Source organism: Lepus europaeus, chromosome 15 (genome assembly GCF_033115175.1).
Source record: "Lepus europaeus isolate LE1 chromosome 15, mLepTim1.pri, whole genome shotgun sequence".
In the NCBI taxonomy this organism is placed as follows: Eukaryota; Metazoa; Chordata; class Mammalia; order Lagomorpha; family Leporidae; genus Lepus; species Lepus europaeus.
In genome coordinates this window covers 27,142,237-27,168,821 of record NC_084841.1, presented here as the reverse complement: position 1 = coordinate 27,168,821, position 26,585 = coordinate 27,142,237, and the positions used below count along the sequence as shown (strand labels likewise).

Sequence of the window (26,585 nt, the reverse complement as noted above, 5' to 3'; positions counted from 1 at the left end):
GAGAAGCCAAGGAAGTAGTGAGTTGGCCCAGATAGGAGCAAAAATAGGAAGTCAGGGACACTCCTACTGTTGCAGGCGTGATGAGAAAGGAAGCATCGCAGGGACCTGGAGCCACGTTTGGTGGAAGCTGGGACTATAATGGAGATGGGACCACTGCCAGCGTCAGCTCAGGAAGGAGACAGGTCTGAGAGCCGAGGGGTGGTAGGGGCAGGGATGCATTGACTTACTCCCTTCTCCTAGCCCTGCTTTTCCTACCAGTACCTCCCATTGGCAAAATCTACCTAGAACCTAGAGAGGGAGGGAACCTGGGAGTTGTCCCATAAGATAAAGAGCCTGGGAGGGAATAGCTCTGAGCAAACACACAGTAGACTGGCATTACAAAATGCAGTGCATATGCTTGATTAATTTAATCATTCCTTCAGCATTGACCTTCTGAGTGCCAGGAGTCACATTAGAGATACAGTAATGAGCAAAACAGACCTGATCTCTGCCTTAATGAGATCAAAGACTAAGCAACACAGGACACAGAACAGACATGGACTTGTCTCATTATAACATGCATGATGTACAATCAGCAAATATTAGAGTGCCGGGAGATAGTTAACGATTAGAGGAAGAATGAGCCTTTCCACCAGTTTAAGTCTGGTTTATTTTTTGCTTTGTTTTTAAAGATTTGAATTACTTGAAAAGCAGAGCAAGACACACACACACACACACACAGAACAACAATCAGAGAGAACTTCCATCCTCTGATTCATTCTCCGGATATCTGCAGCAGCCAGTTCTGCGCCAGGCTGAAGCTAGGAGCCTGAACTCTGTCTGCATCTGTATGGGTGGTAGGGACCCAAGTGCTTGAGCCATCATCTGCCTTCTCCCAGGTACATTAGCAGGAAGCTGGATTGGAAGCAAATATGGGACTTGAACCCAGGCATGTTGAAATGGGATGCAGGTTGGCTGGCGCCGCAGCTCAATAGGCTAATCCTCCACCTTGCGGTGCCGGCACACTGGATTCTGTCCTGGTTGCCCCTCTTCCAGGCCAGGGAGTGCAGTGGAGGATGGCCCAAGTGCTTGGGCCCTGCACCCCATAGGAGACCAGGATAAGCACCTGGCTCCTGCCTTTGGATCAGCACGGTGCGCCGGCCGCAGCGCACCGGCCGCAGCGACCATTGGAGGGTGAACCAACGGCAAAGAAAGACCTTTCTCTCTGTCTCTCTCTCTCTCTCTCACTGTCCACTCTACCTGTCAAAAAAAAAAAAAAAAAAGAGAGAGAAATGGGATGCAGGCATCCCCAGTGGCTGATTAACTTACCGTACCACAACACTTGCCCCTAAGTCTAGTTTTTGACTCCTGAGCTATGTGCATAGAAAGCTTGTAGTCTGAAAAAGAATATCTAAAGCCACAAAAAGAAATTTATAAAAGGGTATTGACTCATTTCTATTTTGATATACATGCTATACTGTCTAAGGCTTTATTATCTCAAAGCCATGAGAGACAGAGACAGAGCGAAAGAGGAGAGAGCGAGCGAGAGAGAACCAGGGCAAAGGAAGATCCTTTGAGAAACATTCAAATGTTCTAAGGAGCCAGAGGGATCACAGCAGCTAATCTCCGTCATGCTTTCTACCCCAACACCCCCCTCCCTCTCATCATAACTTGTGATCTTAGAGGCATGAAAGAATTTGAGCCCCTCCCCCAGCCTGACCATCTCTGTTGGCTGCTCAGCCGGCTTCTTGTCAAGCCATTTGTAGCCAGAGCTGGGAACCACTCAGGAGGTGGTGGGCACCCAGGAAGGTTCCTCACCTAGCGGTCATGGGCAGCAGCAGTGGGCAGACTGGCACCCACACCTATCAGTCCCTAGCTGAGGATGGGCCCTTTGGCTTTGTAGAGCCTCCTAAGAGACCCACAGGCAGACTCATCATGCACAGCATGGCTATGTTCGGCCGGGAGTTTTGCTATGCGGTGGAGGCGGCTTATGTGACCCCAGTCCTGCTCAGTGTGGGTCTGCCCAAGAGTCTGTACAGTACCGTCTGGCTCCTCAGCCCCATCCTCGGATTCCTGCTGCAGCCAGTGGTCGGATCAGCAAGTGACCACTGCCGGTCCAGCTGGGGCCGCCGGAGACCCTACATCCTGGCCCTGAGCATCATGATGCTGTTAGGCATGGCCCTGTACCTCAACGGGGATGCTGTCATATCAGGTATGTGGACTGCGTGAGGGACCAATGTCCTCTTGTGCCCCTCTTTAGGAGACTGTGAATTTCTGTGTCACTTAGTAGAAATTGGTTAGAATCAATGATCACAATCAACTTCGAGGTCTGTGGTTGGGAGCCTTTATTTTTAGAAACATCAGCATGCATTGCCTTTTATCATTGTGAGGATTTTAAAATAAGATTAAATTTTTACCGATTTTATCAAGTTAAATATCTTTATGTATTTATCAGTTGAATTTCTCTTTGAGCCTATTGCACCCTACTTAATACTTTATTCAATCAGTCAACTAGCAAATGGCTCCATAAATACTTGTAATAAGTCACCTTTGTGTACAAATGAGCATTTATTTGGCTCATAGCTTTGTATAGAACATTTCAATGTGTGTACAACATCAGCCTGTCAGCTCAAGGGGACGTTTCTGCATTGCAAATCCTGAACAAAAACAAACCTGGTGGTAAGCCCTCTTCTGGTCATTAATCATCCGTCAATTAAACAGTGGTTGGCAGAGGAGCATAAAAGTAGCATTGAGAAAAAGAATTGTTAAAAATAGCACACATCTTTAGACTGGTAACTCTCAAGCTAGCAGAATATGTGATTATGAAGCAGGCTAATCAGGTACTGTTTGTATATGTTTTTAAAAAGGCATAAATGGGCCGGCGCCGTGGCTCAACAGGCTAATCCTCCGCCTCGCGGCGCCGGCACACCGGGTTCTAGTCCTGGTCAGGGTGCCGGATTCTGTCCCGGTTGCCCCTCTTCCAGGCCAGCTCTCTGCTGTGGCCCAGGAGTGCAGAGGAGGATGGCCCAAGTGCTTGGGCCCTGCACCCCATGGGAGACCAGGAGAAGCACCTGGCTCCTGCCTTCAGATCAGCGCGGTGCGCCGGCCACAGTGCACCAGCCGTGGCGGCCATTGGAGGGTGAACCAACGGCAAAGGAAGACCTTTCTCTCTGTCTCTCTCACTATCCACTCTGCCTGTCAAAAAAAAAAAAGGCATAAATGAATAAATGCAGGATATTTCTGGAAGAATGAACAATAAACTGATAAATATTGTTGGTTCTAGGGAGGGGCGAAGGACTGGAAGTGAGAGATGAAGAGTAGGCTTTTTTACTTTTTCTTTTTTTTGAAAAAGAGAAACTCCCATTCAATGATTTTCTCCCCCAGATGTCTACTATGGCTGGGTCTGGGCCAGGCTGAAGCAGGAGATGGAAACTCAATCCAGGTCTTTCACTTAGGTGACAAGGACCTAACTACTTAAACCAGTATCTTCTGCCTCCTGGGTCTACATTAGCAGGAAACTGGAGTCAGGAGCCAGAGCCAGGTATCAAAGCCAGGCTCTCCAATGTGGGTCATGGGCATCTTAACTGCTAGGCCAAATGCCCACACCTTCACTTATTTTTATACTGTGAAAGTTAAAACATGGACATACCTTACATGCTATTCTTAAGTTAAAAAATAAATGGAAGGCAAAGGAATCATCAGTGTATCGTCAGTAGGGGAAAAGACTGAATGAGTTGCAGTATATCTGTAGAATGAATGCTATTTAGCTGTTAAAAATTATAAGGTAGCTTCATTAGCCAAAATAAAAAGGTAAGAAAGCTGGTTCTAGATGAGCATGCATGTACTCCGTGATCTTTCTCCAGTGCTACTGAAACGTGTGGCCCTCTGATTGCCAACCATGTCAGCATCAGGTGGGGCTATTAGAGCTGAAATTGCCAGGCTCCCCCTGAGAGCCCTTTAAAAAGGGGTCCAGCAGTCTGTTTGACATGTTGTTCAAGTAATAGTTAAGCACACTCAAGTTGGAAAAGTATTGCATTTGAGGACAGTAGTACACCTGCATCATGTTGAGGTGCATAAATAAAATTCGGAAAGGGCAACCGTTGTTGAGGCTGGGATAGGAAGCATTTCTCTGAGCCTTTTCTTTATCATTGGTATTGTTTATAATAAGTATGCATGGATTGTTATTTTAAGAGATAAAGAGACTCATTACCAGAAAATTCACCATTTAAAAGTGTACAATTCAGTGATTTTTAGTGTATTCACAAGGTTGTACAACATCACTACCATCTGCTTCTGGAAAATTTTCATCAGTCTAAAAAGAAACCCATTAACCCTTACCAGTCACTCCCTTTTACCTCCAATGAACCAGCCATAGGAAACCACTAATCTATTCTCTCTATATATTTGTCTTTTCTGGACATTCACTTCTGTAACTTTTAAAATTAGAAAATCTGGTAATTTTGAATAATAATAAGCTCTTTTTATTTGGAAAACAAAGCCAAATGAAAGCAAAGAAAGATGAGTTGATGACTGGAAGTTTAGATGGAAATAAAAAATGTGGATCATTCTAAAGCAGAATTTTGGAGACTGATGTTTATTTCTCTTTTAGCTTTGGTTGCTAACCCAAGAAGGAAGCTGGTTTGGGCCATAACCATCACCATGATAGGTGTGGTTCTCTTTGATTTTGCTGCTGACTTCATTGATGGGCCCATCAAAGCCTACTTGTTTGATGTCTGCTCCCATCAGGACAAAGAGAGGGGCCTCCACTACCATGCCTTCTTCACAGGTAGGGAACATTCCAGAAAGTCTCTCCTTCAGATCCCCAGACAGGAAGGCACTTCCTCAGAAGCCATCCGGTGTCTCTGTACATGGAATTGTTTGAATGAATGGATCTGTTGATAGGATGGTCCCATCACGAGGGCTCTGTCTCAGTGCCTTTCTCTGAACAAAGTCAGCTTGTGACTGGGACTGCAGAGTTTTTGCAAAGGAAGTTTACCCAAGAGCTTTCTTAAGAACCCTTTGTAGAGACATTTACAAGTGAAATAAAAGAAACCTTGTGTACTTCTGTTTTAGAACAGTGGATCTCAAAAGATCAGGAATGTAGCAATAGCATTAGGTAGAAGCAAAAAATGCAGATTCCTGGGCCTCTCCCAGTTATTCTGATTCAGATGATCTGGGGTGGGGCCTAGAAATGTTTATTTAACAAGGACTTCAGATGATTTTGTGGCAAGAGTCTTAAGAACCACATGTGCGAACAAAATAGAAACAAACCAAGTGAATTAAATATCCCAGGTCTATGATTTCTTGGTTACACAAGAGTATTTCCTCAGTCTCCTGGCTTGAAAAAGTAGATACCAGGAGGGCAAGGGTGTTGGAGGTTCTTTTGGTTACTAGGGGCTGATGTTAGCCTTCTTTGGTTGCTGTTTGTTCAACCATATAGAACAATTCTACTTATGGCACTAGTTAGTACAGTGCTAGGATAAATGTTGCATAACAGCTGGATTCTGGCCTAGGGAAGATTCTGATATCTAGGAGAGTGGCTCTATCAACCCACTTTATTAGAATTGTCTTCATAACCCAACCAATGCATTTATTTTATGTTTTGATGTGTTCTGAAAAGAAGGCTATCACTTTTGTTCAAGATTTGTATCTGTTGAGTGATGAATAGTGTCTATATGTGTATTGTGGGTGGCTGGGTCCAAATGCTTATCTTTGGTACAAGAAGGAATTCAGGGATGAGATATAGGTACAGATCAGCAGATACAAAATTTGTACACATGCAAAGAGAGAAAACACACTCAACAAGGAGTGTGGCATGCTCAAGAGAACCCTGTACTCAACAAGGTTTGGGTCTATCCATTTATATGATCTGGAGGCATGGGGGTAGGTAGTGTTTGGGGTTGGGTTTAATTGAATATTCATAAGGGGCTTGATTCATGTCCCTTTTTGGAAGTGTTGAGAGTGTCATGGTGTCAGGTGCATGATGGGAATATGAGAGAGAGAGAGAGGAAAAAACCCCCATCTGCTATTCACACATGAAGGCAGAGAGGCAGAAGTCCAGCCTGCTCATCACTGACTCTGACAACTGTGTCTCTAGAGTCTTTAAAGCTCATGTGATCCCCTCACCATCAGCATCCGCTCTGCTGTGTTCACCTAGCAACCTTCTTTCCTCACCTGGGCTTCCACACGCACCACATTTTGCACCTGTCTCCTCACACAGGTGCTCCCAGCCTGCTAGCCTCCTGCAGCTGCGTTAGCAAGCCTCCACTTCCCCTCTGCCGGGGGCAGTCTTTCCTAGATAGTCCCATGGTTCATGCCTTCCTTCCACTCAGTTTTTCTCATTAGGTATCTCCTCATAATGAGGCCTTTTTGGCTGCCGTGTGTAAAACAGTGTGACGACTTCTGTCTCTCCCCTTATCATCCTCATCTTGTTTGAGTTTTCTTCCTAGTTATCACTTTCCTGTGACTCTGTCTACATTCTTTGGATTCTAAGCAATTTCCCAACATGTCTCCAGGGCAGAGGCCAGGTCTGCCTTATATACTTCACTCCTCATTTCTGCACACAGCACCTGACACAGCACAGGTGCACAATAGAAATCCCAGTGGACAAGTGAAGAAACTTGCCTTTCCTTCTCCAGGTTCTGGGTCTTAGAAAACCCCTTTTCCATCTTCTGCTGTGGAGATCAAAGCTGCTTTTTTTTTCCTAGGGAGAAGGCCTCTTACTCTTTCCTAAGTTGTGAGTACACTTAATTTCTTTCTTTTCTTTTTTTTTTTTAAAGATTTATTTATTTGGAAGTCAGAATTACAGAGAGAGGGAGAGGCACAGAGAGAGAGAGAGAGAGAGAGAGAGAGAGAGGTCTTCCATCCAAAGGTTTACTCCCCAATTGGCCACAACGGCCGGAGCTGCACTGACCCGAAGCCAGGAGCCAGGAGCCTCTTGCAGGTCTCCCATATGGGTACAGGGGCCCAAGGACTTGGGACATCTTCTACTGCTTTCCCAGGCCACAGCAGAGAGCTGATCGGAAGAGGAGCAGCCGGTACTAGAACCGGCACCCATATGGGATGCCAGTGCTTCAGACCATGGTTTTAACCCACTGCGCCACAGCGCTGGCCCCGAGTACACTTAATTTCTAACTCCATCAAGGACTCGGTCTAAAAAATAATCAAGCACACACATTTATTGAGTGAATGAACAGCAGTATGTGAGTGAGGTCTATCACGCAGCAGGAGGAGACAGTCTGGGCTGCAATTCACACACACACACATCCTGAGGTTGGCCTCCACTTGGCACCTGCCAAGTTCTACTTGGCACCTGGCATGTTCTACTTGGACTGACATGCCACAGAGACCCCTGACCAGAGAGGCCAGAAATGCAGGGTCAAGGTGCCAGCATGGTTGCTTTCTGGTGAAACCTCTCTTCCTGTCTTGCAGAAGCTGGTCATCTTCTCTCTCTGTCCTCATGTGGCCTTTCCTCTGCATGCCTGTGGATTCTTCTTTTTCTCACATCAACACCAATCCTATTGGATCAGGGCTTCATGCGACCTTAATGATCTCCTCAGAGGCCCCACCTACAAATACAGTCACACTGGGGGTTAGACATCAACATATGAGTTTGGGAAGTGGAGGATACAACTCAGTCCATAACGGGGCCTTTTACTTTTATCCTCTTGTCATTGAGCTAAGCCTAGGATGCTGGAGAAGATGGGATATGGAGAAATCGAATCCACTTTCCCCTGTCTTCCCACCTTTCCTAATCCCTTTAATTTCCTTCTTGGCATTGGACATGTTCTAGGATTTCCAGACAAACAGCAGCAACAGCACAAGAGGTCTTTTTATGTTCTTAACAAAAGCTAAACACCTTGAATATTGGGTTCAACTCCATTGGCTCTCAGGTTTTATGTACAGTGCTTCTTTTAAGATCTAAATTCCCCCCAGCCCCTGTCCTAGGAGGGAAGGGAAGTTGGTAGTAAGGGGGAAATTTGGCTCACATCCTGAGGAAACCATTTTACTACTTCCCAGTTTAAATAAACCATCATGTTTGCAAAGGGATCGTTTTATATAATCTCTTTCTTGGCTATTGTCATTTTCTACCTTCCATTTAGTTATTTGTGTCTGTTTTCCTTTGCTACATTTTAGATATTATTTGAATGTTGAACCTCTCCCAAAGGCCCATTTTAGATGCTATTTGACCCCATATGTTAAAGCCTTGGGCCCAGGAGGGTGGTGGAACATTTAGGAGGTGGGGTCTACTGTGAGGTCTTTTGGTCACTGGAGGTCCTTACCTGAGCTCAGAAGGTAGTTTATGAAACGGTTGATATAAGTGCCTGAGTTCAAGTCCAACCTCTTAGCTTCCTAGGTCGCCATGTGATTCTTCCTCTACTTGTGTTTCACCACTGCCATCTACTGACCTTATCAGAGAGACTAAATAAATGAGGCTGCCCGATCCTGGACTTGGGCCTCCCAAACTGTCAGCTAAATAAACCTTTCTCTTTATAAGTTAGCTGCCTCAAGTATTTTGTTAAACTAACAAAAAGCTGACTAATATACCCTCATTATACTATATGATTCTGGAAGCAACTACCTAGAGGTAATGTGAATGAATAGGTGGGCAAGGATATATGAAGGGAAGACAATCAACATTTTGTGCATATTAACGATCTACTTGGGGACAGGTACCGGTGCAGGAAAATCCATGCTGACTTCTCTTATGACCTTGCCCTTGCTTCTGGCCCCTTCCCCATTGTCACTTGGCCTGCATTCAAGAAATTCTTTGTGTAGTAAAACGATTGGTTGCAAGTAACAAAAGCAAAATTCCCCAACGACAATGGCTTCAACACATAGGTTCATTTTTTTCACATGAAAAAGCCTGGGAATAGACGTCTGTTGCTAACTAGATGGTGTCTGGGTGTAAGAGGTCCTGCTTCCTGAATAGTTTTTGGTCAGCTGCTAGATGTCAGAGCTGGCAATTTTGTTTCTTTGGCTGCTTCTTTGATATGCTGCTTCCTACATACAGGATTGTTGCCACAGGTCCATACACCCTGCATCTTTCAACACAGGAAGAGGCCAGCACCACGGCTCACTTGGCTAATCCTCTGCCTGCGGCACCAGCACCCTGGGTTCTAGTACCGGTTGGGCGCTGGTTCTGTCCCGGTTGCTCCTCTTCCAGTACAGCTCTCTGCTGTGGCCCAGGATGGCAGTGGAGGATGGCCCAAGTCGTTGGGCTCTGCACCTGCATGAGAGACCAGGAGGAAGCACCTGGCTTCTGGCTTCAGATCGGCGCAGTGCGCCAACTGTAGCGGCCACTTGTGGGGGGGTGAACCAACGGAAAGAAGACCTTTCTCTCTGTCTCTCTCTCTCTCTCTCACTATGTAATTCTGCCTGTTTGAAAACAAAAAGGAAGAAGGGGGAGGGGAGCAGCAGAGCATAGAAGAAGTAAGAGAAGGGACCTACATGTCTCGGTAAGCTGGCTTAGGAGCAATGGCAGAGGAAGAACTTGATCTCAGGAGCTCCAGTATGGGATGCTGGCATCATAAACAGTGGCTTGACCCACTGTGCCACAAGTCCTGCCCCACCCATGCTATTTAAAATGCTGTTCCTGTCTTTCCTGTTCTCTCTCTTTCTCTCTCCCTTCCTCACTTTACCTTTTTTTGAAATGTGACTAGTTGAATTCTGGTGAGTTAAATGTAGACATAGGACACCACTGTATTGTCCTTGCTCTGAATGGAAGATCACGTTAAAAGATGGAGTGAAAAATAAAAAGCAGTGCATTGTTACTCTGTTCTGTATTTGCATGTGTGCCAAACCCCCTGAATTTACATAAACTTGGCAAAGAGGTGACTACAGCATTCTACTAGAAACAAGTATTCTTTGACAAAGGCTTTTTCAGTGTCACGGCCCATTTTGATTTTTTGTTAATAACAAGGTACCATTCATCCAAGAAATCTCATCATCCCAGTAAATTGAAATTCTTTTTATTTGTTTCAGAGTTTTAGATCTGGACCAATAATTTCAAATGTTTCACAAATAACTGCCCAAGGGTTCACTCCTAAGATATTTCCCAGTATATTTTGACATTATTTTTTATTTTTTAAGATTTATTTTGTTTATTTGAAAGGCAGAGTTATAGAGAGAAAGAAGAAGAAACAGGGAGAAAGAGAGAGAGAGAGAGAGAAGGAGAGGGAGAGAGAGAAAAAGAGAAATCTTCCATCTGCTGGTTCATTCCCCAAATGGCTGCAGCAGCCAGGACTGGACCAAGCCAAATCCAGGAGCCACAGTTTCCATCTCGGTCTCCCACATGGGTGAAGGGGCCCAAGGACTTGAGCAATGTTTTTCTGCTTTCCCAGGTGCAAAAGGAAGGATGCTGGATCACAAGTGGTGCAGCTGGGGCTTGAACCAGTCCCCACATGGGATACTAGCATTGCTGGTAGTGGCTCAACCTGTTATGCCACAACACCAGCCATGATAATATTTTGTAAAAGAGTCTACTAGCTTTCAAGGAGAAATTTTTCTTCCAGCTTCTGTCTCTTATGTTTAAAAAAAAATATTTTTTGAGACGTTCAAAGACAGGAAGAGAGGCAATTATAGAGAGAGCTCCCATCTTCTGTTTCACTCCCTGCAATGACTGAAGTTCTGCCAGCGTCAAAGCCAGAAGCTACAAACTCAATTCAGGTATCCCATATGGGTGGCAGGAACCCAATTAGTTGAACTGTTACCAAGGCTTTCCAGTGACTACATTAGCAGGATGCTTGAGTCGGGAAGTAAAACCAGGTATTGAACCTATGAGCTCTGATGTGAGACATGGGTTCCTTAACCTTTAGGCTAAATGCTTACTCCTCTTTCTCTTATGTTTAAAGGTAGCCCTACCCTTCCTCCATCCCTGGCATTCACAGTACTCACGTTGTGCTTGGTGGCTCCACCTATGTCCTCCTAGCACACAGATGCTGGGTGTATCTGAGGCTGTGAAACCCAATGAACTAACAGACCTGTGCTCACCAGTAGGAAATTCCTTCTTTATGCCAAAAGCTTCTAACTGAGCATATTTCTGCCAAGTTAAATGCAAGACCTGGCTGTCCTTAGCAGTGGGGCTCTGTCACTTGGTGAAAGGCTAGCCTCCTCTTCACTGTGATACAACTTCTGCATTTATGAATTTGTCTCTACATAGGCTTGCAGATTTCCACACAAGTATCCCACACAGAGAATGTTAATATTTTTGTGCATACTGTGAAGTATAAAAAAAAACCCAGACATTAAAAGGAACTGAGCCTGACAAGGTGCCCATTCCTCTTCCGAAGACGTACATGGGGCAAGTTCCTCTAGAGGCACTCATTACAAATACAACTTTTGCAGGTTTGGTGAGCACAGAAGAAATTAAGAAACTATAAACACTTAGTATTTAATCTTTTTAGATGGTTCCTTTTTGTGTGACTGGGGCCATTTTTCCACAAGTAAAAATTATCTGATTAGCCAATAATTAAGGATGGAGAAAAACGTTGTAGAAATGAAGTTGAGACGTGGGCCCCTTGGAAAGGAGCTGTGTTTCACGGAAGTGGCTACTTTTAACCTTTTCATTCATGATTAGTTGCTGGATGAGAGATTTTGTTTCATCTAGTGAATTCCCTTTGAAGTTTCTGCCCATGGAAAATTTTCACAACTGCTCATTCAGGCAGCTTAGGGAGGATGCAGTCATAGCAAAAACCGTGAATACAGGAATTTTAGAGCATGGGCGGCAAGCGGGACTTAGGGAAATATAATTAATGTCTCCAAACTGCCATCTGCTTGCTACTGAAATACAGTCAACATGACTCCCAGAGAACTTCAAAGGTAGCTTAGAGAAGAGAGAACAAATCTGGGAAGCTTCCCCCCTTCTCTCCTGTCTGCTTGAAAGCTCTTTGCCTAGACACCAAATGACTGGATTTGCCGCCGTGCTCTCTTACAGTCTCTGATGACATAGCCCCTCCTCACAAATGCACTCACATCACCTGCTGTTTTGTTACTCATTTATTGTTTACTGTCTGCCTCTACAACCAGCATATAAATTCCTCACAGATACGAATATTATCTTCCCTGTTTGTTGCTCTAGTTATTACCAGAGCTTTCAGTAATTCTGAAATATGGAAGGTGCTCAGTAAATATCAGTGAACTGAATATTACATTTTTACATCCTCATTTTACCAGTGATGAAACTTGTGCTATTTGGAGGCTAAGTGACTAACACAGATCTCACCACTGGCTAGTGCTAAACTAGGAGCAAAAGTCAGCCAACCAGCCAACCAAACGTGTGATTCATATCTTTGTCTGGGTTCCTCTGAAAATTGAACTCATGAGGTTTGTGTGCAGGGAGAAAGAATAAGGAAATTGTGGGGTGGATCAGGCCTGTCAGGAAGCACTGTGGAGTTTGCTTCTACTTCAAGAGGCTGCCCTCTACCTCGCAGGGCCCTCTGAGGAAGCTTATCAAGTGTAAAACTTCCTATTCTTGAGAATAAAAGAATTCCATCCAGCCCTTCCATCTTCACTGATTGTGAGAGTGCTGAACCTCACCTGTGTTGGGTTACCTTTGCCAAGGTGTGTCTGGATGCACCTGTGTGAACCTGGCCCACGTTGGCTTGCTTAGAACTGGTCACAGAAGCAGTGGCTGGAGCAAGGGAGGGAGTGCCCAGAAGGTCTGCAGTGGCTCACAAGGGCCGTCCCCATTAGGCACATGACTTTTTTAAAAAATTTATTTGCATGCATTTCACAAATACAACTTTAGGAACATAGTAATTCTTTGCACTGTAGCCACCCTCTCACTCACACTCCCACCCCTCTTCATCTTCCCTTTCTTGTTCCACATATTGTTTTTTACTAAGATCTATTTTTCATTTAACTTCATATGCAGAAGATTAACTCTGTTCTAGGTAAAAAACTCAACATTTTGAGAAAGAAAAAGAAAAAACAAAAGTAAACAAACAAAAAATACGTTCCTCAACAGTCCAGAAAAGGGCTGTTCAGTTATTGCATCTCGAAGGTAATTTCGCTTTCTTTTTTAGAAACTTAATTATCTTTAAAGAAGTATCCAAGAATGATACATCTTTTGGGAGTACTTAGACATAGCTATAACTTATGAGGCATAAGAATACCCTCCACCTAATACACTAAAATGAAGTAATTATTTGAGAACAAGTTTTACTATTAAGTTTCATAATTCAACTCTTTGAGGACAGAGGTCCTACATGGGAACTGAGTACACAGTGACTCCTGTTATTTATTTAACAGTTAACACTCTTATGTATGATGTTAGTGATCACCCGAGGCTCTTGACATGAGCTGCCTAGGCTATGAAAGCCTTTTGGATCCACAGACTCCATTAGTATTTAGACAAGGTCATAACCAAAGTGGAAATTTTCTCCTCCCTTCAGAGAAAAGCACATCCTTCTTTGGTGGCCACTTTTTTCTACTAGGGTGTCACCTGCAGAGGTCTTTCATATAGACATTTTTTACCACAGTGTCTTGGCTTCCCATGCCTGAAATGCTCCCCTCAGCTTTTCAGCCAGACAGGAATGCCTTAAAGGCTGATTCTGAGGTCAGAGTGCTGCTTAAGGCGATTGTCATTCTGTGAGTCTGTTGTTATGAACTGCTTCCCATGTTGGAGCCTTCACTCCTTTTTAATTCTACCTATTATTATTACCAAACAGTCCTATTTCCATGATCACTTTTTAAAATTTATTTATTTGACAGATAGAATTACAAACAGTGAGAGAGAGAGACAGAGAGAAAGGTCTTCCTTCCATTGGTTCACTTCCCAAATGGCTGCAATGGATGGAGCTGTGCCGATCCAAAGCCAGGAGCCAGGAGCTTCTTCTTGGTCTCCCACATGGGTGCAGGGGCCCAAGCACCTGGGCCATCCTTCACTGCTTTCCCAGGCCACAGCAGAGAGCTGGACTGGAAGAGGAGCAACTGGGACCAGAACCAGCGCCCATATGGGATGCCAGCACTGCAGGCAGAGGATTAACCTAGTGAGCCATGGTGCCGGCCCTTTCATGATCACTTTAACACTTGATTCTATCTATAGCACATGACTTCTGATCCCAAGCTTGTTCACTTTAGCATTTGATCACCACTAGGAGGAGTGAAAGTATTTTGCAAAGCACTTTATTCATCTTATGGGTGCCATGAGCTATTGCAACTCAGAACTAAAAGTAATGTGTTAGCTCTGTAGACTTAGAGAAAATTCAAGGTAGCCGCAAATGGCTCCAGAATCAGGCCTATTAATTACTTGACCTTGCATTTATTTCTAATTCTTAAGCAATAAAAGAAACAGGGGTCAGATATGATATGTCACATAAAATGGGAGGTTTCAAGAACCTTATTTGAACTAGCTTAGCAATCATCATTAATTTGCTCAAATTGGGAAATTTTCCTTTGGAAAAATGATGGAATAATAATAAGGTGGATGCTTTTATGTGGACTATTACTGCATTAACCAAATTAGCACAAATTAGAAGCTCTCAGCAGGAACAAAATTGTAATCTCTGGTCATATTCTGTCACTGGCAAACATAATTTCCAAGATACTGTGTTTCTTGTTAGTGTTTTCACTGTCTAAAGTGTCCCACATGTAGTGCTAAAGTGCTGTTTAGGGTTTCTAAATGCAAGAAGACAATGAGCCTTATGGAGAAAATAACACGTTAGACAACTTTGTCTAGGCCTGAGGTAGAGCAGTGTTGGTCATGAGATCAAATGTTAATGAAATAATAACATATATTAAGTAAGGTGTCTTTAACAGGAACATCCACAAAACAAGGTAATGAATTGAACAGTTGCAAATAGTGTTGTGGCCAGATGCTCCCAGAAACTAATACTGTATTTTCCCTAAAAGGAATGGGTCGGTATTCACTAATTCAGTGGTTTTGGTAGGTATATAGGCCATAAATACCATGAATAATGCATACCTTCCTAAAAGAGTTGCTGTGAGAACTGAAAGTATCCATATAGGACAAGCACTTAAAATAGAGCCTGGAGCACTGGGTCTAGACATACTATACTGACATTTCTTCCTGTAGATCTTCTTGCCTCTCTGGGGTCTGATCAGAAAATGAAGCACCAGGCGCTTCTGCTCTTGGAAACCCCAAGCCCTCCAAGAGAAGTTCTACCCTCCAACCCCAACTAGGTCCATTGAGCAGGGAACAGAACTGCTGTTGCCTTTGGGTTCCCCAATATGTGAGTACTCAGGAGTGCTCAGCGTAGTCTGGGAGGCCGTGCTCTTTTTCTTTCTTTTTTTATTTATTTGTTTGACAGAGTTACAGACAGTGAGAGAGAGAGAGAGAGAGAAAGGTCTTCCTTCCATTGGTGCACTCCCCAAATGGCTGCTACAGCCAGCACTGCACCAAGCCGAAGCCAGGAGCCAGGTGCTTCTTCTTGGTCTCCCATGCGGGTGCAGGGGCCCAAGCACTTGGGCCATCCACCACTGCCCTCCAGGGCCACAGCAGAGAGCTGGACTGGAAGAGAAGCAACTGGGACTAGAACCCGGCGCCCATATGGGATGCCAGTGCCGCACACGGAGGATTAACCAAGTGAGCCACGGCGCTGGGGAGGCCTTGTTCTTAAAGCACACTTTATACTGAATCTATGATCTGTGCCTTTGGAGCATATGGGCTTTTGAAACTCAGCAGCAGGGAGTTCCATTCCTATTTCCCTGCTTTGTCCTGTCGCTTCCTTTTTTCAAAGCAATGTAGCATGCTGGCCCAACTTGTCTGTGACCAGAGGGATCAACAAGAGAGGGAAATACTAGGATTAAAGGCAGGTGGATGGAAGCAGTGGGCAGTGTTTAAACATATTATCACACCATCTTTTAAGCACAAAGATGCTTTGTAAATCTAAAGGAATATTGGATTAGCTTGTGTCTTTCCTCTTGGGCAGAGCACCTGTATGCTTTTGAATGATTTCCCTTATTCTCTTAGCCTGCAAGAGGGTAGAGGTCATGTCTGTCTTACTCACTATGTCTTGCAATTCCTGGTTATCATAGATACTCCATCAATATCTATTGATGAACCAATGAGTCAAGGACACACACACAGAGTAGCTGGTACTTATGTTAATTCTCTGGGATTTAGTGTGTTATGGTGAGAGTAGATAGGGATCATGCCTATACGGATACATTCCATGCTATTTACTAAACATGTAGAAAGGTATCAGAATTGTCCTCACATGAATCCCATGGGAATGTGGAGGTGTCTTTAGTCTGTCTTCCTTTTGAGGTAAAGCAGTCAGCAGAACATTGCATGCTCTCTTGACCTGAGCTATGTCCTATTGGTGTTCAACTTGCTAAGCCACATACTTGATGCAGAGAAGCAGTTACAGGCATGTGGTAGGTAAAGAATCTGAATTAGACTTTCTTTAGTTTCCTTTAGATTTCATAGTCCTGAAAGTGCCCCAGTTTCCCATTTTACCTAGTAGAGTTGTGGACTATGAAAAAAAAATACATATTTTTGTGGATGTGGACCTCTTCCAGGATGAGCCATTGCTTAAATCCTATCATGAGTTATGAAATATGACATTTGTCTGCTAAAGTGATTCATTTGCATGAGGTTAGCTGTGGTCTTGGCCTGCAAATAGCCAGCTCTGCAAGAAAGGTGCCAGCTGCCCGACTTGTGGGCCCTTCTTTGTGAGGCCTGTTATCTAATGTGGCAGCAGATGTCCCTTGGATACTCTGGCTTAGGGCTGGCCCAAGGGCCTGGTGGTTGATTCCAAGGGCCTAAAAGAGGCTGATCTTGGCAGCAGAGATAAATGCTGTCTGGATGTAGATGTGGGAGGTGGTAAATGGTAAAACGATTAGCCTTTATAGTAGCTAAAATGAGGAGGCGTTGCTTAGAGACTGTCTTTGAAGATAAAATCCTTAGCTTAAGCCAATGAAGCAAAGCAATGGATTCCTACAGTCCTCTACTGGCCTGCTTCATATTGAAGGTGTAAAATAAAGCTGCATGCCTTCTACTGTTTTAATATTAGAGTTATTTCCTCTGTGGCCCACTATGCCTTCCAGGCATGTCCTGTTGTACTGTTGTGATTTGAGGCCACATCCTAAAATAGATGTGGGGTTAAAACATAGCAGTTTTGCTTGTTTTTCCTCTCCCTAAGAGAAGAGAGTATAGGAAATTCTCTAAGTTACTTATAGCATATGTTAAGGTTTTATTCAATTGATTGATGATGGAAAGAATAAGATAGTCATAAAAACTGGTTCCCCATGTTTTTGAAGGAGTATCTGTGTGTGTGTGTGTGTGTGTTTAGCAAAAGGAAAAAAGTACTAGACTAGATAATAACATTCTACAAGGCAATAAAACTAACTCCTTTGTAATGCTTTTGGGACAATTTCCCTGTCAGTCTACAAAAACTTAATACAAACTCCTATTAATGTCTGTAAAGTATCTTAACTTTACAGGACTACAAACTACTGTGCTTCATCATTTTTACCAGGTGGATTTTTGATCAAATATCCTGTGGCAACAAGAATGTCAGAGGAGGTATGGGACAGGCTTGTTGGAAACCACTCTATCATATGGTTACTCCAAGAGTTATATTTGTACCAGCAGCACTGGTGTCACTGTGGAGTTTGAAGGGAATGTGGAGTTTTAGGCCCTACCCTGAATCTCCAGAATCAGAATCTGCATTTTAATAAGATGCCTACATGAAGTTTGTTTTGTACACATTAAGGTTTAAGAAGCTGCTAGGGTTTGGACATTAGGTTAGGTGTCTCCCAACGTGTTAATGTTAAAGGCTTTGTCTCCAGAGTCTTATGTTAATGGTATTAAAATAATGGAAACTTAACCCAGTTATGCTCTTTGGAGATAATGTCTTGGAAAGTGACTAGGTTGGACTAGGTTATTAGGGTGAAGCCCCCGTGAGTAGATCACGGTAGCTTTATAAGAAGAGACATAGACCCATGTGCACCCCCTCTTGCCATGTGGTGCTCTGCACCAATCTTGCGACTCTGCCGGCAAGAATGCCGCCACCAGATGCCAACACCAACAGGGCCACCCAATTTTGGACTGTGAACCTCCCAAATCATGAGCTTAAACAAACTTCCTTCCTTCAGGAGTAGCTTGTCTTAGGTATTTTGTTGTAGTAATAGAAAGCTAATACCAAAGCACTGGTCTACACTGATAAAGCATCAGGCAGTTGAAATTTTTACACTGTAAAAACTTAAAATACATTCTTCTTTCATTTATTTTCCTCAGTGCATTCGGGAGTAAGCTCAGAGTGACCCACCAATTCTGTCACTGGGTCTCGAATGAACGGTCCTTTCAGCCAGTTCTAGGAAGGTTGTCTGCTGTGAATTCAGCACAGGGCTTGTCTTCTCTTGTTTCTGGAGGGAGTTTTGGAATTAGGCTTTCTGTATGAGGTCCGTAAGGCACTTGCTTTTGGCCCTGGTAGTACCACTCTGTGTGCTGGCTCTTATATGTGTTATCATATTAATCCTCATTAGACTCATGTGAGGAGGCATCACTGTTATGGTGTGCATCTGCTTTGTCCCACAAAAGTTCGTGTGCTGTGAGCTTGGTCCCTACTATGGTGGTGTTGAGGGAGATCCTTTAAGATGCTGGGCCTAATGGAGTCTAATTAGGTCACGGAGTCCCCGGTCTCAGGAATGGGTTACTGCTGTTACTTCGGAGGAGTCGAGTCTCCTGTGACTGGGTTAGTTCTCAGGACAGCAGATCATGGTAAACTGAGGCCCCTCTTGCACTTGGCCCCTTCTGCGTGCAGCTGTTTCTCTTTTTGCTTCTTTGCTGTGTTCTGACCCTCATCAAATAAATACCAAGGTGCTTGGACTTCTCAGCAACCGGAATTGTGAGCCAAACAGAACTCTTTTCTTTATTAAGTACCCAACCTCAGGTAGCTTTTTTGTTTTGTTTTGTTTTGTTTTTTTCTTTGCTTGTTTGTTTGTTTTTTATAGGAATACAAAAGGGATAAGATGATTGTCAGCTCCACTTCTCAGAGAAGTGACTAAAAGCACTTGGGTGAGATCCAAAATCAGGCATGATGCTGAATCCCTTTTTCTTTCCATGAAATCTTCCCTCCTTAAAACGCTGCAGCTCATAGCTTTCTTAGCTAATTCTTCAAACATCCATATACCTCTCAAATTTCTTGATTCACTATTTTAGTGAACTCATAAGAACTCCATTGCTAACTAAGATGAATTCTATAATAATAATTAATAATCATCACTGTTTTAATACCATTTACTAAGCACTAATACTTGATTCTTTGGTACTCCACTATAGCCACTCAGTACCCAGTTCGCTGTTCTACCTTATCATTTATTACAGGTTTCAAAAATAGCTTTTCCCACTTGCTTATCTGCTTCTCCCACTTGAAACAATCTTCGCAGTTTGGGACACTTCGTCCATTTATGTTTATATCCTCAGAAGCTAATGGAGTCCTGTACATATAGTTATGCTCAATAAATGCTTTTGGAAATAAACAAAACCAGTAGATACGAAACTGGATTGTGAATCCCTGCATTTGTAGGCCTTAGTCATTCAAATCAATATCTAATTTAAATCTTTCTTCATATTTATAGCCATGAATTTATATATATAAAACTGTTATTCCATTGCACCTGGAGGATTTATTTCACATGCCAGTTCTTTCAAAAGGGCAGGGAGTAGGGGTCTTCTATATTCCCTTGGTGGAACCCACCAGAAATGCTTAATGGAACAGTAAATTTGAAGGATAGAGGAATACATGATAGGAGGATTGAATGACAATATGGCAACTGTTGATCTGATAACAAATGATAAGTAGTAGTTCCAAAAAAGAAAAGTATAGGCTTGTCAAGGTTAATTTAGGTTAGAAATTCTCAACTAGGGATCCTTTTACGGCTTCTACTCCCATTCCCCAAGCATATTTGGAAATGTCTGGAGACATTCTTGGTTGTCATAATGGGGAGTAAGAAGAGAGGAAATTCATGTATTTTTTGGTGGGTTACTTGTCTTGGCAGTGATCTCTGACACCATCTGCCTTCCCACAGCAGAATAAAGAGTCACTGTCTGCTGATGACTACGGGCATTGCAAGTCTCAGGAGCAGAGTAGGGCTGCAGGAGGAACCCACTTCCTCTCAGATCCGGGGCATTTCACTGTCATTTATCTGTTGACAAATAGTCCCATCACCTGTAACTAGGCATACAATCCTTCATGGCAGAGAACATATCTCTTACTTCCTCATAACCATTGGTCACAATTTCCCATAATTCTTCCTTAAAACACTTTGACATTCGGGGCATGATAACATTGCTTTACTTTTGGAATCCAGTGGTTAGACAGACACTATACATAGTGTCTATCTTAAATTGAAACTAACTGGAATGTGAAGTGACCACAATTGTCCCTTCTCCCACAATTCTTGATAAATTATGGCTTATGGTGTTGGTCATTCAGGTTTATGTCCTTGGGGTCGGGTTTATGTAAGTTTAGGTGTTTAGGATCAGAGATAGGAACTCTTAAGTTCTCTTTTCTTCCTTGATTCCCTGGTTCATGAAGATGTTGTCTTTACTTGGGAAATAAAATGGACACTTCATGCATGAGGAAAACAAAAATAAAAACAAAATCTGATCTGTTCATGTAGATAACCTGTGTTAGGCAAGGCATGATAGGGGGTTGAGAGTTAAAGGTTTTTGTTGGAAGGACCGGCCCTGCATGCACTTTTGACTTATGCAGAGGATATGTTTGATGTTCAACTCTTTAATTCCTCCTACCCTGTGTTATGTGCCCTCTTCAGCCTGGGGTCCCTGGGAGTCCTGCAACAGAAGTAACAGCAGAGGAACAATTTTCCGGTGCTAAATAGTGTGATGATTTGCCCATACTAAGAACACTTGTGCTTTAAAACAGGGACTTCAAAGACAAATTGCTAAGAGTGCGATTTCAAATATTAAATCATTAGATTGGAATTAATTTTGAGGAGCCCTATCTCAGTATTCCTCAAGTGATATTGTGTATAAGCATAAGCAAATGAAACAAGTATCACAAAAACTTCAGGTTGGAGTCCTATGGGATGATAATAGGATTTTTAAAAGCTTCATATTTAAATGTTTGTTTTCAATCTTCTGTAGCTGTCAATTGCAAGCAAGCACCTTGAACTTCTACTAGAGGAGAGAAGAGAGTTGTCAAGGCTGTTTGATCTTTACAAGTTTACTTATATCATCCTAAGATGCTTAATGACAGATAAATAAGAATACAAAATTTTGTTTTATTTTTGCTAGATACTGGTTTTCTTTGGGACCATTTCAGATCAGAATTTAAGTTCAAAAGTGCTATAGAGAGCGCAGCTTGGAAAGGCCACCATGTCTCTGAAGATGGCAATATTTACCAACACTAGAAGCGTCCTTCTTTATTATTACCCCACATTTTGGTGATGATGCCTAAGGTCGCAGCCAGTAGATGCTGGAGCCGGGACCGGAACTCATGTTGCCTGGATGCAGGTGTCGCAGCCTCTCACTGTACTGTCTCACCAGTCTTATCAAGGCTGCCTCTGCTGTGCTCAGGGAGTTTTTCCACTGGAGGGCCTGTGTTTAGTGGAAAAGGAAGACGTTTTCTCAGTGTTCTAATACAGCTCTTTTTTGTTCCTAGGTTTTGGAGGTGCCCTGGGTTACCTTTTGGGTGCCATGGACTGGGCCCATCTGGAACTGGGAAGAATGCTGGGCACAGAATTCCAGGTCATGTTCTTCTTCTCCGCCTTGGTGCTCACTTTGTGTTTTGTTATTCACCTGTGCAGTGTCTCTGAAACCCCACTTAGAGATGTTGCGGAGGCCATGCCTCCTCAGCCAGCCCCACGGGGACCTCCATTGCCATCAGAGGCACTGTATGATTATGGCTCCATCGAGAAAGTTAAAAATGGCTATGGAAACCCGGAGCTGGCAGTACAGGGAGGAAAAAACAAAAATCCCGCTCCACAGGTAAGCAGGCAACTTATTTTTTCTTTACTTGGGAAAAACATTTTGCTTGTGCTCATTCTTCTCTTTGTAAAATCTTTGCTTTGTTTGTTTGTTTGATGTGAAGAGTTTTGTGAAGTCTAATTGAACCCTCAAATCCCCAGAAGCTATTATCCCTTGGAATTAAAATTCTGCACCTCAAAGACAAAAGTGTGCATTTTTCTCTGTTCCTCTTGTCTCTTACTCTTTTCAGATCATCAAACTAGAAAGCCAGTTCTGAAACATTAGACCTTGAAGAGTAGCCTAGAAATATTTTGGAGCCAGAAAAAAAATGTTTTTAAGGCTAAGTTTATAAATTATGAGCTTATTCTTCCACATAGTAGCATACTTAGGTTAGTGACTGGGTTAGACATGTTGAATTTACGTATTGAGAGTTAATTCCATATTCTTTTTATTCTATTCTCAGTGAACTGTGTAGTGAGTTCTTTAGCTCAGCCTTCTAAAAAATCTCAATTAAAAGCCAGTGAAATGGGACCACATTCAGATGAAGAAGAGGCTAGAATTATGCTAAGCAATACAGTAGCTATTAATTTCTTGAGGCTATTTAAATTAAAATCAATTCAACTAAAAATTAAAACTTTAGTCCCTTCACATTTCAAATGCCCAATATCTCCAGGGGGCTAGTAGCTACAGTATAGAACAGTACAGATATAAAAACTTTCCATCATTATACAACATTGATGCAGCAATTGCATATTCCTTCAAGATGAGTTTGAATACCAGCAACTCAGGGGATATGGTACAGAGGCTTCCCTCATTGACAAAGAAGTTGTAGATATGTGTTCAAATCTTGGTTCCTCTAGCTGGGTGATCTATATTGTTCATTCAACAAATAACTAACAGGAATTTGCTATAAGATACCTAAAAGATTAAGATCATAGGTGTTCCAGTCCTGGCTCTATCACCTCAGAATGTGTCATCTTCTGTAAGTATATTTTTGTAAAATAAGAAGGTAATTCCATCTATCCACAAGAACCTTGTGCAGGTTAAATGAGATAATCCATGTATAGTTACTTAGAATGGTTCCCAACATGGTAAGGTGTGAGGTTTAGGTATTATGAGCCTGGCAGGATGTTAAGTATTCTAAGCACAAACGTGGAACACAATGGGAACTCTAATAACTTTCAAATAAGCCCAAGGAATCCCATCTCCCTTTGAGGTTGACATCTCTTCTTGGCTTTGCCTGTATGTTTTCTAAGACTGTTGGGACATTCAACAAAAATAAAGCATATGAAAGTGTTTTTTAAATAGATAAGCATATTATAATCACTATTGATTCAGTTTTGGGTACTGTACTATAATAGGTATTTGGGAACTGTAAAATTGACTTATTCTAATCCTTACAGACAGGAATTTACGGCTTACCTGGGGCATGCAGCTTTTATATTATCATTGATAATCCAAGGTAGAGCACAGTAAATTGTGCAAAAGCAATGTGGCAGTTCAGTCTTTTTAAAAAGCAGGCACCAGGACAGAATTAGACAATGCAAGAGATTTGCTGGGGAACAGCATGAAGAATAGCAGGGAAGCAGAGGCAGAAACAATGGCAAGGAGCATCTTTGTATCATTATTCAGGACAGAACCTGTGAAACAAGATGGAAAATGGAGTCGGCTGAGGCAGGAAGCCTCTCAGCTGCAGCGCAGTTCTAAGAAAGCTTCCGTTGGGCCAGGAGGGAATCCTCCAGCCAACATTGCCTTTAGAATAGTCCCAAGTTTTGCAGGACAAGCTAGCATCAACATCTCCAGCTGGCTAGTCATTGGCTAGAACAGCCAGGGAAAGGGTAGCCTTGGCTCAAACAGAGGGTAGATCTGGATTGGCAGTAGTTGAGGCTATCAGTCAACTGTGCTTTCTCCTGCAGGGGAACCAAAGGGCACAAGTGATGTGATATCAATTGCTATTAGATTTGCAAGAGGGAGAGACTGTTTTAGGGAAACAGGAGGAATTCATGGAAGATATTACCTTTGAGTTATACCTTGAATGATGGCCAATATTTGAATTGGTAAAGAGCTGGGGTAGTAACACTCCTGGTGGAGAGAAGGACATCGCAAACTCACAGAGATAAGACAAAACAAAACAGAAATGTGTGTGTGTGTGGGGGGGTAGTATAAGTGGTAAGGAGATGATAAAGTTTGTAAAGATAGAAATAAATTAGGAAAGCAAATTTTGTATGCTTTTGAAAGCCAGAATAAGAGCTAAAATTTTATTAAGTAGAAGATAGAGGATATTGAAGCTAGGGTAGAGGCCTGCTTGATGTTGTGTGTGTGTGTTTTATTTTAACTATTAATCTGGCTGTTGATGATAGTGGGTGAAAAGGTAACCAGGAGAGCAACATAGTGACCCCAAGTATGAGTTAGTGATGGGCCAGAATTAGGGAAATGGCTAGTGAGAATAAAAAATGTGAAATTAAGGAGGTACACAAAGAACATAGAAAATTGTTATATGCGTAGAGACTGAGAAATGGAGGCATTAATAAGCTTATTTCAGCTGTGACTGAGATATGAGGACGCACATGTCTGGCAGGTAGGAGGAAAGGCAGGCAGGGAGAGAGAGAGAATCAAAAAGATTCAAAGATGACACGATGACATTTAAGCCACTGGAAGTGATTGAAATCACCAAGGAGAAGTAGAGAAATGAGTAAAGAAAATGGGAGGAGGGAAAGGTGCCAGTGATAGGAAGTAAAATGTTAAAGGATATACAACATGAAAAGATGTGATTTTTTTATATCAAAACATAAAAGGCAGAGGATATGAAATAAAAGTATGGCATTATACTCACATGTGATCAAAGTTAGGTTATTATTAGCTTAAAGTAGTTTGCTATAAGATATTTAGGTGAGCCTCATGCTAACTGCAATGCAGTCACCTAAAGTGGATACCCAAATTTATAAAAAACTAGAAATTAAAACAAATAAATAGAGCAAATAATCTAATCATAAGAAAAATGGCAAATGAGGAGGAAAGGAACAGAAGATCTATAAAATAAGCAAAAAGCAATAGCTAATTAAAAATACACAAAATGGCTGAAAAGATATTTTTCCTTTTTTAAAAGATTTATTTATTTATTTGAAAATCTGAGAATTACAGAGTCAGAGGCAGAGCGAGAGAGAGAGAGAGAGAGAGAGAGAGCAAGTGAGCTCCTCTATCTACTGGTTGACTCCCCAAATGGCTGCAAGGACTGGAGCTGTGCCAATCCAAAGCCAGGAGCCAAGAGCTTCCTCCATGTCTCCCATGAAGGTGCAGGGGCCCAAAGACCTGGGCCATCTTCTACTGTTTTCCCAGGCCATAGCAGAGAGCTAGATTGGAAGGAGAGCAGCAAGGACTCAAACCGACACCCATACAAGCTGCTGGAACAGCAGGCAGTGGCTTTTACCCACTACGCCACAGCACTGGCCCCATAGATATTTTTCAAAAGAAGACATACAAATCACTGATAGGAACATGAAAAAAACCTCAGCGTTACTAATCATCAACTAAATGTGAATCAAAACCAGAATTAAGTACCATGGCACACTTGTTAGCATGGCTATTGTCAAAGAGATGATAAGTGAGTATGGGTGAGGATGTGAAGAAAATGGAACCCTTGGGGCTGGTGTTGTGATATCGTGGGTTAAGCTGCTGCCTATGATACCCGTGTCCAATATGGACATTGGATGAAATCCTAGATGCTCCACTTCCAATCCAGATTCCTGCTAATTTGCCTGGGGAAATTATGGGTGGTCCAAGGACCTGGGCGCCTGTACCCATGTGGAACATGAAGCTCCTGGTTCCTGGCTTTGTTTTATACCAAAAATATGTTCACTTTTTACTGAACTAAAAATAATAAAAATTGGAGAATCAAGTGAGTAATGGCAAAACTCGGGTGGAGAGTGGTCAGTCCCGTGTTAGTTTAAAGACTGGCAAGATGCCTAGAATTTGGCACTTAGGAGATTGTGCGCAAACTTGAGGGTATGATGCCTGGAGAGTTACAGTTTATAAGACAAGTTGCAAAAAAGTTTGAGGGAGGAGAGCATTTGGCACAGTTGTAAAGACACCTCTCTGGACACCTGCACCCTGCATCACAGTGCCCAGCTCCGTTTCCAACTCATGCTTCCTATGCACGCATACCCTGGAAGGCAGCAGATGATGGTTCAAGTCGTTGGTTCCTTTCCACCCACGTGGGAGACCTAGATTCAGTTCTGGACTCCTGGCTTCAGCCTGACATCTGTGGCATGTGAGGAGTAAACCTGCTGTCTCTCTGCTTTTAAAGGAAATGAAAGTGAATAAAAAGTAAAAATTTAAAGAAAGTTTGAAAGGAAAACTGGCAAAAAATTATGTGTTTAGGTGAGTATAGTGAAGATAAAAGTTCCTAGGAGTTGCCAAAAGTATTGGCTGATAGATGTGGCAATGCCTTGAGAAGAATCAAGTCAGAGTCCTTTCTTAAAAAAAATGTTTAATTGTACAAAAAGTTGCAAAGGCAATAGAGAGAGTTCCTGTCAACCCTGCAGCAGCTTCCTCTGAATGTCAACAGCTTACATAATTATGCACATTTGTCAAAACTAAGAAATTAACAGTGGAACAATACTGTTACATAGACAGTAGACTTAGTTGGATTTCCTCAATTTTTCCATTGATGTCCTTTTTCTATTCCAGGATCCTATCTAGGAAACCACAT

The 26,585-nt window shown here is 42.6% G+C and overlaps 1 protein-coding gene across 1 annotated transcript in view; it reads left to right on the top strand.

Moving 5' to 3' along the window:
• The first annotated feature begins 1,806 nt into the window (after positions 1-1,806).
• Positions 1,807-26,585, top strand: part of SLC45A2 (solute carrier family 45 member 2) — a 39,915-nt gene continuing 15,136 nt past the window's right edge. Inside the window, exons 1-3 of the mRNA XM_062212049.1 lie at positions 1,807-2,191; positions 4,589-4,765; positions 21,573-21,898. Coding sequence (XP_062068033.1) covers positions 1,807-2,191; positions 4,589-4,765; positions 21,573-21,898 — 888 coding nt within the window. The remainder of the gene's footprint in view (positions 2,192-4,588; positions 4,766-21,572; positions 21,899-26,585) is intronic.